General features: G+C 40.9%; 2 protein-coding genes across 6 annotated transcripts in view; both read left to right on the top strand.

The window, feature by feature from the left end:
- Window positions 1–15: 15 nt before the first annotated feature.
- Window positions 16–3,420, top strand: srfbp1 (serum response factor binding protein 1). Of its 3 annotated transcripts, none has more exons than XM_034599359.1 (4): window positions 17–113; window positions 1,016–1,468; window positions 1,597–2,188; window positions 2,279–3,420. In XM_034599359.1, exons 2-4 carry the CDS (start codon window positions 1,037–1,039, stop codon window positions 2,983–2,985), a joined length of 1,731 nt encoding a protein of 576 aa, XP_034455250.1. In that variant the 5' UTR covers window positions 17–113; window positions 1,016–1,036; the 3' UTR covers window positions 2,986–3,420. The 3 variants fall into 3 exon arrangements, with proteins under 3 accessions (XP_034455248.1, XP_034455250.1, XP_034455249.1); XM_034599358.1 differs by having other exon boundaries at window positions 1,597–2,218; XM_034599357.1 differs by having other exon boundaries at window positions 16–113; window positions 1,597–3,420.
- Window positions 3,421–4,781: 1,361 nt separating this feature from the next.
- e2f3 (E2F transcription factor 3) overlaps window positions 4,782–13,807 on the top strand; it is a 144,355-nt gene continuing 135,329 nt past the window's right edge. The window contains exons 1-7 of one of the 3 annotated variants that reach the window (XM_034599361.1): window positions 4,782–5,155; window positions 7,929–8,040; window positions 8,411–8,651; window positions 8,841–8,972; window positions 9,776–9,890; window positions 10,104–10,287; window positions 10,537–12,441. In XM_034599361.1, coding sequence (XP_034455252.1) covers window positions 4,943–5,155; window positions 7,929–8,040; window positions 8,411–8,651; window positions 8,841–8,972; window positions 9,776–9,890; window positions 10,104–10,287; window positions 10,537–10,826 — 1,287 coding nt within the window. In that variant the 5' untranslated portion in view covers window positions 4,782–4,942 and the 3' untranslated portion in view covers window positions 10,827–12,441. Of the gene's footprint in view, window positions 5,156–7,922; window positions 8,041–8,410; window positions 8,652–8,840; window positions 8,973–9,775; window positions 9,891–10,103; window positions 10,288–10,536; window positions 12,442–13,807 lie in introns of those variants that run through there. The other 2 variants (XM_034599360.1, XM_034599363.1) reach the window with 2 other exon arrangements.

Here is a 13,807-nt window from a genome sequence, read left to right as displayed (position 1 = left end):
CCGACGTTCAACGTCATGACGCGCGAAACAAACATGGCCGCCCCCTCTGAGTGCCAACGAGTGTAGATGTGTTTCTCTCAAATTTAAGTGTTTAAAGCGGCCACGTCTGAGCGGTAAGTGTGAAAACAGTGAAATATGTCAAATAATTTTACCCTACGCGCTGTAGTTTGTTGTTTTTACGCTGCTTGTACGTATAAAAGTCATATTTACACCTAACGCAACGTGATAAAACTTACCCACGCTCACCGAACCACGTTTGTTTTGCCAGACGTGGTCGTTTCTGCTCCCTCCACGGAAATGTACTTCTCCTAAAGTGTACCCAGCTGCGACGTAACATTATAAAAAACACTATTTCAGTGAAGCAGCGTAATACACGTGTTTTGTGAGTTTTGTGTGTCAGGGAGAACGTGAGGATACCGCACTGATAGCACCAGCGAATTTAAAAAATGAAATGTAAAAAAATACTATAAGCACCAGGGGAGGGATTGTGCTCTACAGTTTACTTACAGCGTAATGCAAAATCACTCCCCTGGCGCTTATAGTATTTTCTATATTTTATTTTGTGTCCTGTTTTTTATATTTATACTTGCTCAAATACACTCCAGCAAATTCCTTGTATGTGCAAACCTGCTTGGCAAAAAAACGTCGAAGACAGTGGGATCCAAAAACGCTCCGAAACTACTCCAGAATTATTACTTATAATTAGTGAGTCCTCCTCAAACAGGTCTACAATATACTGTCACTTGTTATTGTTTGTGTGCTGGACGTTGTGTTCAGAGCTTTTTAGAAACAGTCTATGGTGCAGATTGAAGTTAGAAAACCTTTCATCCCCCCCCCCCCCCAACACACATGCCAAATGTGAGGCCGGTTAGTGGAACAGTTCATGAGTTATGCATTACACATACAGAAAGATAGACGTTTGTGGAATTAGTAGGTAGATGCTGTTGTGGTTGTTGCTATTGACAATGTGTGTGTGAGCTGTTACTAATGTGTAAGTGGTTTGTTTTTTCAACAGATAATACATACCCAGGACAAGATGGAGAAACTGTTGCTATCTGCTGAGGAAAAAGAGAGAGAGGAGGAAGAGATTGAGGAGGAAGGTGAAGAAGATGATGATGACGAAGAAGAAGAAGAACTGGAGGGTGATGACGAAGAAAAGATTGGTTCCGATGAGAAATTAAAGGAGGAACAGGCAAAGGCACGAGCCAAAAAGAAAAGAAAGAAGGTTCCCAAACCCGCTAAGACTAAAGACAAAGAAGAGGACAGTGTCCTGAACCTCAACAACGAGGTGGTGAAGATGAGGAAGGAGGTGAAGAGGGTGCGAGTGTTGATCATCAGGAAGCTGATACGACAGATCAGTGCCTCGAAGAAGAAGAAGGGGAATGAGGCGCAAGTTGAGAAGAGTCAGAGGAAAGCTGCCCGAATGCTAGAGGAGATCCACGCCATGAAGGTGCTCAGACCAGACATGGTAGGTTTCATAAGAACTTTTTCATAATTTTTGGAACACATTATCCAGCAACTTTTAGCGAAAAATGTAAAGATTATTTGACAAACACAAAAATGTCTTATTGTTTTATTGATTTCTCCCACATCCAGGTGACCAAGAAAGCCTTGCAGAAGAAACTCAACTTTGAGCAGGTGTGTAGAGACCCCAAGGCTACCATTGTTGACCGGGCTTTAGCACGCATCGCCACCCACCCTCAGTTCAGCAAGAAGATCGAGGACATTAAAGCTGCTGTGGAAGCCTTCAAAGAGGATAGGATAAAGGATCTAAAGCAGGGAGGAGGGGTAAAGGTGCAAATTCAAGCCGAAAAAGTAAAACCGCCGTCACCAGACAAAAGTAAGGAAACAAAGAAAGACAAAGAAGAGGGCAACGTTAAAGTGCAGCTGAAGGGAATGTCAGAAAACAAGGAAGGAGATGGTATCCCTAAAGATTCTAGTGTTGCTAAACCTAAAACAGACACAGTGTTAGCAGCTCATTCATCCGCCACTGCTGATGTTCAAAAGAAAGACATACCAGAGTCTGAGAGTGTGTGTCCAGTATCGACACAAAGTAGCAAAGTAAAGGACACTGTGAAAGATGTTCCTCAAAGTAAAGGTGCAGGAATGAAACCAAATGCCGCAGTGCTTCGAAAACAGGAAGAGGAGGAAGAGAGTGATTTAGAGTCATCAGAGGAGAAAGAGGGTGATTTAGAGTCATCAGAGGAGAAAGAGGGTGATTTAGAGTCATCAGAGGAGAAAGAGAAAGATTTAGAGTCATCAGATGAGAAAAAGAAAGATTTAGAGTCATCAGATAAGAAAGAGAGTGATTTAGAGTCATCAGATGAGAAAGAGAAAGAGTACTTTGATGACAGCACAGAGGAACGTTTCCTCAAGCAGTCCTCCCAGTCGGAGGAGAGCGAAGATGACTTCTTCGTAGGAAAAGTCAGCAAATACAAGAAGAAGAAGAAGAAGCAGAAGGACGTAGAAGGGGAGAAAAGGGTGGAGACAAGTGACAAGGCGACAACTTCAGACAGGGTCCAAAGTGAACTTGATGAGCTCGAGTCCAGGCTGAAGTCTAAAGCAAAGTTTCAGTCTGTCTTCTTCTCTTCGCTCTCTGGGCCTATGAAGAGTGCTGGTGAAGGTGCAGGCAGGGGAAGAGGTGGTGATAAATTTAGGGGTTCAAACAGAGATTTCAGTAAACAATCCAAGTTTCAAAAGGAGTTCACAGGACCAGAAAGAAACTCAGGGACCAAGTACAGCAGGCCTGAAGACAGACGGAGTGAGTCGGGGGAGAGGGGCTTTGCATCTGGCGGCAGAGGGAGGGGACGAGGCAGAGGCGATTTCACGAGGCAAAAGGTTCAAATGGGTCGAGGTGCCTTTTCCCAGCCGGCACCACAGCAGGCACTGCATCCATCCTGGGAGGCGAGTAAGAAAAGAAAGGAACAGCAAGGACAAATCCCGGCCTTCCAGGGGAAGAAGATCAGGTTTGATGATGATGACTGAACAGAATCGAGTGACTCACAGATGTAGTTGATTCTTGTTGTCCGGCACATTATGTAAATGTGAAGGTTGTCCCTGCTAATGTTCTGTGACAGTGTTTTTAAAGTATGTAAAAGAACAATGGCCTGACATTTCTTTATAAAACATCGTGAGAATGAAGTTGTTCAAACATTGTGATTTCCAAATATGATTTAGATTCAAGCAAATAACTTCTGTGTTATAGGTTTACCAGCTAACAAAAGACTGGGGAAGATATTTGATATTTGTAATTGTGATTTTTATTTTTTTTTACTTTTAAATGGATTAGTCAGTGTCTATATTCTATGAAACTGATGTATGGAGATACACTTGAGTGGCAGGAAGACAACATTGAACCAAATGACAGTTTTGGTTTTTCCTCATTATTTGTGTTTGAACAATATAAATGTTGTATTTACAGATATGCCCCAATTTACTGTCTTCTCTTTTTGTTTTTCCACAAATGGTGCTAGAGATTCATTTGTTGGTTTTCTGTGTTGAAGTATAAGTTAAGTATTCTGATAACATTTAGATAGCCAATGTCAGTCAGTTCAGAGTGTATGAAAAATTTAAGGTAACCCGACTAGGGAAGACAACACTTGTGGCTGTGGAAGCTTGAAGAAATCCGTTGGTTGGACAAAGATGTAGTTAGCCCATAAAACTGACTTTGCATCATTACAATTTAACATCACTACAGTCTCATGCCACCTAACTAAACACTTCCGACTTAACATCATTGTTGCTTCATCTGGACTTGAGGGCAGCTTTTGACACTGGATCATGAAACACTACACTTTTAAACTGCTTGGAGAAGCATGTTGGTAAATTAAGGGACAGTTTCATGGTTTCAGTACCCAGGGATCGGTCCTATGCTCTTAAGTTTTTGTGTTTGCTTGCCCTTGCTGACATCATCTGCAAATATGATGTTCATTTTCACCAAAACATCTCCCCCAACTCCTAAATGCTAATCAATTAGTTGTTAGTTTTTTCAACAAAATTCATTAATTTCAGTCTTACCTATTGAAGTAGTTTTTTAGGCTGAACAAACTTTTGTCTTTTTTCATTGGAGTAATGGAAATGTAGATTAATGTTAGTCCTGTGTCAATGTGTATATTGCACTTTACTGCAGTGTTGTACTAGTTTATGTACTCTAGGGTAATCTACAGAAATGCATCATACAGTCTACATATGCAACACAGACCTGTTTTCAGCTTTTGTGACAGCATTCAGTGTTTTCCAACCAGTTCTAGAGGGTTCTCCAAAATGGTTTTTATCTTAAAAAATAGATTCTTTTTTTATGATTCAGAATTTAATCCTCCATTTCATTAGGAAAATAAATCTGCCATTTGGGGTTTTATCGCTTAACGGGAGGGGTGTAAAAATGCATTCTGTAAATAAACTAAGAAGTAAAGCCGTCAGAAAAATGTGCTTTATTTCCCTTGGAGATGTAACTTCAAGTTTCATTTGTCCTTTGCAAGTTGACAAGGGTTCAACAGTACAATGAAAAGTGGTGGACGAGAAGAAACAGGTCAGTTCAGCAGTCTAATAATTAAAACAAAATAAAACCAAGGTAGAAAGAACTCTATAAAAAAAGTCAAACACAATACGATACAATACTAAAACCTTATATATTCAAATGTGCAAATATAGTGGCAACTTTAACTCTATGGAATGTGTATGTATAAGTTATTCAGGTAAAGTCCATGTACGTCAAATCACGTACACGCCTTTACGTACACAGAGCGACAGCCAATAGAAACCCAGATGCAAATGAGGTTTAAAGGTGTTGCCAGGAACCTGAGTTTCGCGCGTAGATCTTCTGCAGCTCCGTGTGTGTGTTGGTCTGCAGAGCTGGACCCTGGATACGGCCCCTGATCTATCAGACAAGCGGGGGGAAAATGAGACGTCGGCCCCGCACCAGGAGTCAAACCCACGGAACAAGATGATCAAGCAGCTTCTCTTGGTCCCGGAAGGCTCCGACGGTTCAGAGGGAAGCTCCACCGCCGGGACCCTCACCCCGCAGACCGCCCTCAACGAGGCCGCCTCCGTGGAGCCGCATGACGGCCTGAAGTTCCCTGCGCCTCCCGGGCCCTCCACCACCACCACCACGACAACCGGCCCGGGGCAGCAGCCATGTCAACGCGAACAAGCCCAGGTAAGAGCAAGTAATCGGGTGCAGCTGTAAATATATATAATAACTCTAGAGAGGGGCTACTGCTAAAGTCATTAACAAGATAAACGTGACTATTCCCTCAATGTCAGCCATGTTGCATTGTTTACATCACACAGCCTGTGTTGAACGCACCTTTCTCACACCGGGCATGTTCTTCTTAATGCAGTCTTTATTATTAAATACATGTTTGAAGGCTTGTTACCAGTTCTTCATGTCAAATTAGCCATATTTACTTTGTTTGTTTTCGCCATTAGTCACAAACTGTTTCACGCCACAGCACCGGAAACTCCAAACGTCCCTTCAAAATAAAAAATAAGATTGTTTAAAGGGATAGTTCACCCCGAAAAAAAAGAAAATTCATTCATTATCTACTCACCACTATGCCGATGGAGGGGTGGGTGAAGTGTGTGAGTCCACTGAAGACCTCTCCTGGTCACTCCACACAGACACCATGGTCAAGAAGGCTTGTCAGTGTCTTTTTCCACAAACTTCCACTGGTGCACCATTGCGAGCTTGCTGACAGGCTGCATTATGGTCTGGTATGGGAACCGTTCTGCTCGCAGCTGCAAATCACTTCAGAGAGTGGTAGAGGCGGCTCAACACATTTCAGGACACACTCCGGGCCATTCAGGACATCCACCAACAGCGGTGTCTGTGGAAGCCTTCCAGCATTCAGACTGATCTCTCGGTTAGCATCTGGCAAATGGTACAGGAGCAGGGCCGCACGCACCACCGGATTTAAGGAAAGTTTTTATTACAGGCCGTCAAGCTTCTAAACTCATTGTTTAATCCTCTGTAAATCTTAATGACCTCTGGAAAATATACAATAATTTATATGTACTTATGCAGTATACACATGTCACTTTCTTGTATTATAAAATTGTAATTCAAATTTTATATTTAGCTATTCTTACTTTTTTTATCGATATATTAGGGCTGTAATGATGCGCTAAATCCAAGATTCGGTTTGGACCTTGGTTTTTGAGCCACGGTTTGGTTCATACCTCATTTTTGTTTTGAGGGGGGTGTAATTGCTGCGTAACAAAAAGCGGGGGATCCTCTCCAACCTCCACACTCTGAAGATACTAGTCACTTCTGTGTTGGTTCAGCTCATGCGGGGTTGTGATTGGATTGGAGTGTAATTGGACAAGTGCGCAACAGGCTGCCCCTGCTGCCGTGGCAGCTTGTGGGATGGGACAGGGAGATTCAGGAACCAAAACTGTGGACGTCTGGACCGCGGTTTCGTTAACAGCCCTACTAAATATACTTATTACTCTTATCGCATTGCTGACCTGGCCTGTCTTTGTGGTTCAACAATTTTCAGACGATGTCGCACCATGTTAAGCCATATGAGATACATTGTAATTTGTGAATATTGCCTGCACAAATACAACTTTAAAATTGATTGAAATTGAATGTCATCTAATACATTGTAGCACTGGCCACTGTAGCTCAAAGTATATTATATTGGATTTAATGTTATGGCTATAATTATATCCCGCTTAAAACTCTTGGTTGGATTTATGTTGTGTGAGAAGTGTCTGTTTTGGTGGCATGCTTTTATTTTGAAGGTGAAGTTACAGTCGTGTATTTCCTGACTTTACTTATTTAAGCAGACTGAACCATGTAATGTAATATTCAGCCACAAGCTAATGAGTGTGGAGGCCTTGGATCAGCATGGCAGGGGGATGGGGGGGGGTTGTTGCTTCCCTGCAGAGGGTGGCGGAGCTACTGTCCCATCCCCCAGGTAACAACACGCCAAACATTTAACCTAACAACACCCTCAGTGCTTCTCATTTGAACACGATTAATCAAGTTTTGCCCATATTTTACGTATACAAATAACAATACAAATTTAATCAAAACACCTCACTTGATTAAAGAGAAAAACTACAGTCCAGATAGAAGATAAAATACAAATAAAAAATGTAGAATGCAAGGTGATTTGAGTCAAGGTGCTGTACAGGAACATTAAAAACAGACACAATGAACAGGAAACAGAGTAAAATCAGGAAGCAACAGTTTAAAGCAAATGAGATTTTAAAAAAGTTGAATAAAATAGGTAAAGGAAATAAAAATGACAAATCTGTATCGAAATTACAAAACAAGTTGAAAGAGATAATACAAACAAAATGGATAGAATTGTGTAAAATGATTAAATGTTATTAGAATGAAATAGAATGATGATATGACCTTGTAAAGTAGCTTATTTTAATGCACTTGTGATCTCAGCGGTCTCGTACAAGCACTCAACACACTTCCATCTCATAGTGATAGTGTAGTGTCTAGTTACGGTTACTTTCCACAGTTCTTCTAATTCTCCCGCTTTGCCTTAAGTTGTATTAAGTCAGCCTCCTTCACACTTACATTTATTGAAGGTATATCCATTTTTCTCCAAGATAGAGCAATTGTCCTCCTTTCCTGCAGGAGTCCAAAGTCAATTTAAGTTATCTGTTTTGAATTAGTCCTTTTGAAATATACCAAGTACACATAACTTTGCTTGATCAGTCCTGCAATCACAAATACATTCTCAACAACCGGACTCATTGCTTCTGATTAAATATAATACAATGGATTGGCGAGAAGATTATAATGTATTATGGCCCTGTGAGCCACAGGACTCAATGACATAGTTGCAATGCAAACTTAAAATTTTAGTTTAGAGGTATTGTAATACCAACCATTTTGTGTATAGTTGAGGTATACATGTATTCTGCTGTCTGACAGCGGTGCAATTTCTTTCTCTCAGGCAAAGAGAAGACTGGAGCTGGAAGTCGGTGCCCCCCAGGATGAAGGCGGGACTGCCAAAGCCATGAGGCCCGCGGCCCCTCTTTGCAACACAGAAAAACAGAAACCCTTACATCCTGGTATGAACATCTGTTCTTAGTGGTTTGCCTTTTTTGTATTTACCCACCTTTTTATAAAAAAAACATGTATACCCACTGATTTTGGTGTATACGTGTTAAATCATTCTTCATAGCTGCGTGTATTTATTCATTCAATCCCTCCTCACTTTGCTCAATCTTTTTATCTCTCTTTCTCACTCATGCTGACACACACTGAAACATCGTCATCACACACATATGTTAACTCAAACGGTGTAAAAATTGCATTATTTGGTCTTTGCAAACACAACTGTTGTACGTATATATTTGCATATAGTGACACAAGGCAGATCACAAGTATTGAGAAATAAAGAAGAAAGAAATAATCGCACATTTCCTCCCATTTTTACAGGTCCCGCCCCCAATCCCCGAACAGGCATGTCTCGGATTGAGAAGTCGCGCAATGACACCTCACTCTGTTTGCTGACACGGAGGTTTATAGAGCTGCTAAAGAACTCCTCCAATGGCGTGATCGACCTAAACTCAGTCACCATTCAGCTCAATGTCGCCAAGAGGCGTATCTACGATATCACCAACGTCCTTGAGGGGATCCGGGTCATCAAAAAGAAGTCTAAAAACAATATTGAGTGGATGTAAGTATGAATGGATGCTGTAGGAAGTGTATTTAGGAAAGGAGCTGTTTGCACTGAAAGCGCATATACGCACATTCACTAATTTGTCTTGGTTATTATTTAGAATGATTCAACATAATAGTCAGATATAATATGTTGATGTTTGTCGTGGTGTTCATCCTGTATTGCTGCTTGAATGTGTGTGCATAGGTATGCTCCACTCAGTAGAGAAGAAGCTGAAGAACTGCAGGCTCTCAGTGAGCAGGAGAGGAAGCTGGACGAGGCGATTGAAATCTGTATGTGCAAAGTTCAGCAGATGTGGCAGAACGGGTACAATCAGAGATATCCTTTGTGAACTCGGCTTCATTACCTCCGCCAAGATGGTTATCTTTTCACCCCTGTCTTTTTGTTTGTTTGTTGGTTTGTTTGTAAGCAAGATTACACAAAAGCAGCTGAGTGGATTTCCAAGAAACTTGTTGCAAGGATGTGGTAATGGGTCAGGGAAGAATCCATTTAACTTCGGTGCAGATCCGGATCAATGGGCGGATTAAGGACTTTTTTTTTTCACTTCCTTTATAATTGTGAGATTGGGTGTTTTCTGCTGTTGGCCCTGTCTGGCCTTGGTGGCAGTATGCGCTCGAATGAGTATCATTAGATTTTTATTGTGAGTCGTTGGAAGTCAAGATTTTCCATTACCCAGCATGTTGCGTTTGAGGCGTTTCTGGAGCTTTATGTATATTTATCATTCTTCCAACTAAAAGATCAGACACATTTCTGTTACGCAGATGTATCAAAGATGCACAACTGAGACACATAAATATAAATCCTCATCTGTTTTTGTACATGAAGCCTATTTTAATCTTCATCTATTCCAAAATGATAAAGAAAATCACTAAAGCCTCTGATTTGAGAGGCTGGAACTAAACTAAGAACAAAAAAATTAATTAATCAGAGATCAAAATAGTTTCAATTATTTTACTGTTGATAAACTGATCGACTAATTGACAAACTATTATTTTTTTGCTCTGTGAAAAAGAGCTGTATATTGTATACACTTTTTGTGACATTTCTCCAGTTAGTCATTGAATGTGTCCCTGTCTGTATATAAAAACACTTTGATTATCATCCTTGACCTTATGGAAAACATTTTCCTATTTGACCTATGAGGATGTTCAGATGATCCCCAGTCTGAAAGAACAGACTGTGATTGTGATCAAAGCTCCTCCACAGACAAAACTGGAGGTCCCACATCCAGAGGAGGTATGTCTCTCAACATATGATGAGTTCACTTTTCTCTTTTTTAATTTGTCATTATTTTGAGTGGAACCATGGCTGTGGTTTCAGTTGTGCCTAAAATTAACTTTGAATTTTTATCTTTAAATTTGAACTCCTCCAGAAACCGCTCTCGTAAAGTGTCTGGAACTGTTCAGAGACATTTAGTGAAAATCACTGTTTACTTGCCTTGTGTTTCAGAGGCTCCAGGTCCACCTCCGAAGCACCCGGGGGCCCATTGATGTGTTCTTCTGCTCCGATGACCCCTCTTTGGTCAGCAGAGATGTCTCTGTGGCCAATGGCAGCCACTCGAAGTTGTCCACCAGTAGGAATGACTCGGTCCCAGTTTCGCCTGACTCGTCCTTCGCCAAGGTGTCTTCCAAAGGTGAGTCTTACACTTACAGATCCTGTGGTCCATCTCACTGATTACTCATGCAAAGGGGGACTGAACTGCCACAGAAAATACCCATGAGCCTTTGCCCATAAATGGGAGCTTTCTATAAGACAATGTATTTAGTTATAACCCTACTGTTAAATGGCTGGTTCACATTTACTTTGCGTTTTTACACCATCATTGCTCATGTTTTTTCCACCAACTCATGTCTCCTTATCCACACTCCCATTATCTTTCCAGATGATGCTAACAATACACCCGGAATCAATAGTATCCGCAACACGCTGTCCGATCCGACACAACATTCATCACCGGTTACTGTTGCCCCCACCTCCCTCGCGCCCGCCTCCCTCACCTCCCTACAACCCCCCTCGGAAGACCAGCAGAGCTTTGTCCCTCTCGCCTCACCCGTGGCCTTCTCTGTTGATGGAGAGCAGTACCTCGTGAGCCTGGCTGACAACGAGGGCATCACTGACCACTTCTCCTCTGTCGACCTGGGGCAATTTCCAGTGAAGATGCCCCTTGTCTGAGCAGCTGTTCTTATAGAAAAAAATCAATAATTCTGGCGGCAGTGGATACCTTCACACAAACAGGATATCACAGGGAATTCTAATGAAAGTACTGCTCCGAATATGATTTAAAAAAAAAAAATATCCAAATTTACCTATCCTGGACAATGTAACTCTGGTTTACTCACACTCAGGTATGTGAAGGTAGATGCAACACAAAAACATTACAGGGGAGCTTTATTGCAATGACCATATTGTTCTGAATACTAAGGTAGACGTCCTTACGACTTGTGGACTTAAAGGAAACTGTGGATCAAAGTTCCTGTCGTGAACATGAAGGATCTTTCTCGACACAGCCAGAAGATTTAACCGTCCGTTTGCCATCATTATCTGCTGAGTTTCCTGTTTTAAAAACTCCTGACACTTTTTTTGGACTTCAAGGAAAAAGTTCCACAGTGGATGGTGATTTTGCATACCACAACTGCATGTTTAATAATTTCCTTTTTTTCTCCTTATTTTGAGACTGCTGCTGATGATCAATAATACAAAATTACATTTCTGTGCCTCATTCCCAAGGGTTAGTCCCTCATCACTTTGCACTGACATGGAAATACTTGTCTTGGGTTGCCTGTCGTGTGATGCACTGATCCATTCTTCACTCATCTTATCTCAACAAAGGATCGTGGCAGATACCAAATGCTGATCTGTTTAAAAATCTGTATATCTCACAGAATTGTAATAGTTGTGATCTGAGGTATATCGAGGCTGAGGAATGCTGCAGCTCTAACAACTGAAGTGATGCCTCGTGTCTGAAATAATATACCTGGTATTGGATACACGGAATTTAATAACACTGACAAACTGTATGTAATGGGGATCAGTCATTTATAAGGTATTGGATTGGTGCTTTCCTGTCAGCTATGCAAAACAAACTACAGCATAGCTCAGTCTGTCTGACTTTTGGCTTCACAGTTTTCTCAGGGCTCTGGGACCTTTTGCTAGAAGTGCAATTTTTTATATTTGTTTGAATCAAAAATGTTTATGGCATTTCCCAAAGTTTGACATTATACATTTTGAGTTCATGATTTGATAGCAGCGCTTTGTCCAGGACATTGTGTCAACACTTCTTTTGTATTTAGTCTACTTCACATTGCACGATTTTCAGCCCGATTGGCCAGTTGCTGATGAGTTTTGCAAGTGGCCGACAAACACCTTCGATCGGCAGTCGGCAATCACTATGTGTGAACTCCTCAAAGACGCGATTAGAGAGGCTCGCTGACGCGTTGCAGACTCTGATGCCTTTTTATAGATATAACCTCCAAAACTGAACGAGTTCGGGTTGTGCTCGGTTATTTTTCTCTTGGCCTCAGATGAGTTTGGACAGAAATATGTGGCCCAAGCTGTTCTCTATTCTTTACAACTGTGACGTCCACAGAACCGTTTCACTGCCTCCACTTTTATTCTGAAGCGGGATGACACAGAAGAGCAGGAGATTAACTGGGATCCCTGTGTCTTCTTGTGTGTGTTTTCGTGATTAGATTTAGTTTGCGGACCATTCGGGAGTTCCTCCTGAACTCAGTATAACTGCAAGACCTCAGATTACAAAGACAGTCATGTTGTGTGAACTCCCCAGTGAGTCGTAATGTATCTACTCAATTTTGGTGGCGAAGAGTCATCGGGCTCTCCAATTCACCGACTGCTTTTTGAGATGTTAAACATCCCAGCAAGTTATTTTCTGAGGTACAGATGCAGCCTGTCATCAACCCTGTTGCTGTTGATGAACACAACATTATTTGGCTACACTGTGACTTGGTACCAACTTAACTGATAAATCTCCTTTCTGTAGAAAAACCTGTCCTTGATCATAGAGACTGCAGCTCTCGTAGTGTCAAATCAACCTTGGAGAGTGAAAGGTTCCTGTTGAAGTTTTGAGTGACCTTTAAGGCTTAAGCTTCTCCTTTGAGTGCTGCTTAAACTAAAAATGTGAAAACTACAGGAAAATAAATCTTATCAATATATGAAAAGGTTGTCATTTATCCTTAAAACCTACTTCAGAAAGAGCCAGACCTTTGTTGTAGAGCTGAAATAATAACAGAAAACCACTCTCCAACCATTTTCCTAATATATACAATTTAATTTAATAATTTTAAAACAAAAAATTCAAAATATTTGCTGGTCCGAGCTTCTTAAATATGAGGATTTGATGCTTTTTGGGTCATACATGAGACATCTTTGGATCTGGTCAATTATAACAGTTTTTTTTTGTTATGTTTCAACTTAATAAACAACAACAAAAAATTGTATCTATGATACAAATAATTGTTGGGTGCCAGCTTACTGTCAGAAATTGACAAGTTCACACTTTGAATCCTTGGACCATACGTTGAAGTTCAAGCCGGTTAAAGAATGATCGACTCCACTGGTGGGTTTGTGTGTAATGTCATTAAGAAAAGTAACACAGGGCAGTTTGGAGCATTCTTGAGGATGCGACACTAAAGGTCTAATGTCAGCATGTTGTGCTTTTTTTTTTACCTGCTCTTCAGAGCTTCCACGTCATGGATTTTCTTATTTACAGTTTTTGATAATCTCAGTTGAAAATGAGTTTGCATCACGAGTGCTGTGCACCAAAGTTGTGCCCACGGACCTTGAGGGCTAAATGGCTGATATGTGAAGGTAAACTGACTGTCAAGCTGAAATAAATGCCTGTTCACATGAGCTCACACTGTATATTCACTTATTGTTACTACTTGTATTTCAGCAGTTACCCATAAAGACAATGATAATGAGGTGATTCATGTTCTCAGAGACGTCAGAGGTATAACAATAGTTATTACAATATAAAAAAGGTTGAATGTATATTGATATATTGCTTATGCATTGTGTAAACACAGTGTGGAGGTATAACACATCTACCTCAGATTTATAAAATGTTTTTTCTGTTTGTTGACTGTCATTCTCAGCTCATAAATAAATCGTGATAATTATCAATATTGACTGATTTT

Source organism: Hippoglossus hippoglossus, chromosome 11 (assembly GCF_009819705.1).
Source record: "Hippoglossus hippoglossus isolate fHipHip1 chromosome 11, fHipHip1.pri, whole genome shotgun sequence".
Lineage (NCBI taxonomy): Eukaryota > Metazoa > Chordata > Actinopteri > Pleuronectiformes > Pleuronectidae > Hippoglossus > Hippoglossus hippoglossus.
Note: the sequence above shows the minus strand (reverse complement) of the source record. Positions and strands in the feature narration are given on the sequence as shown.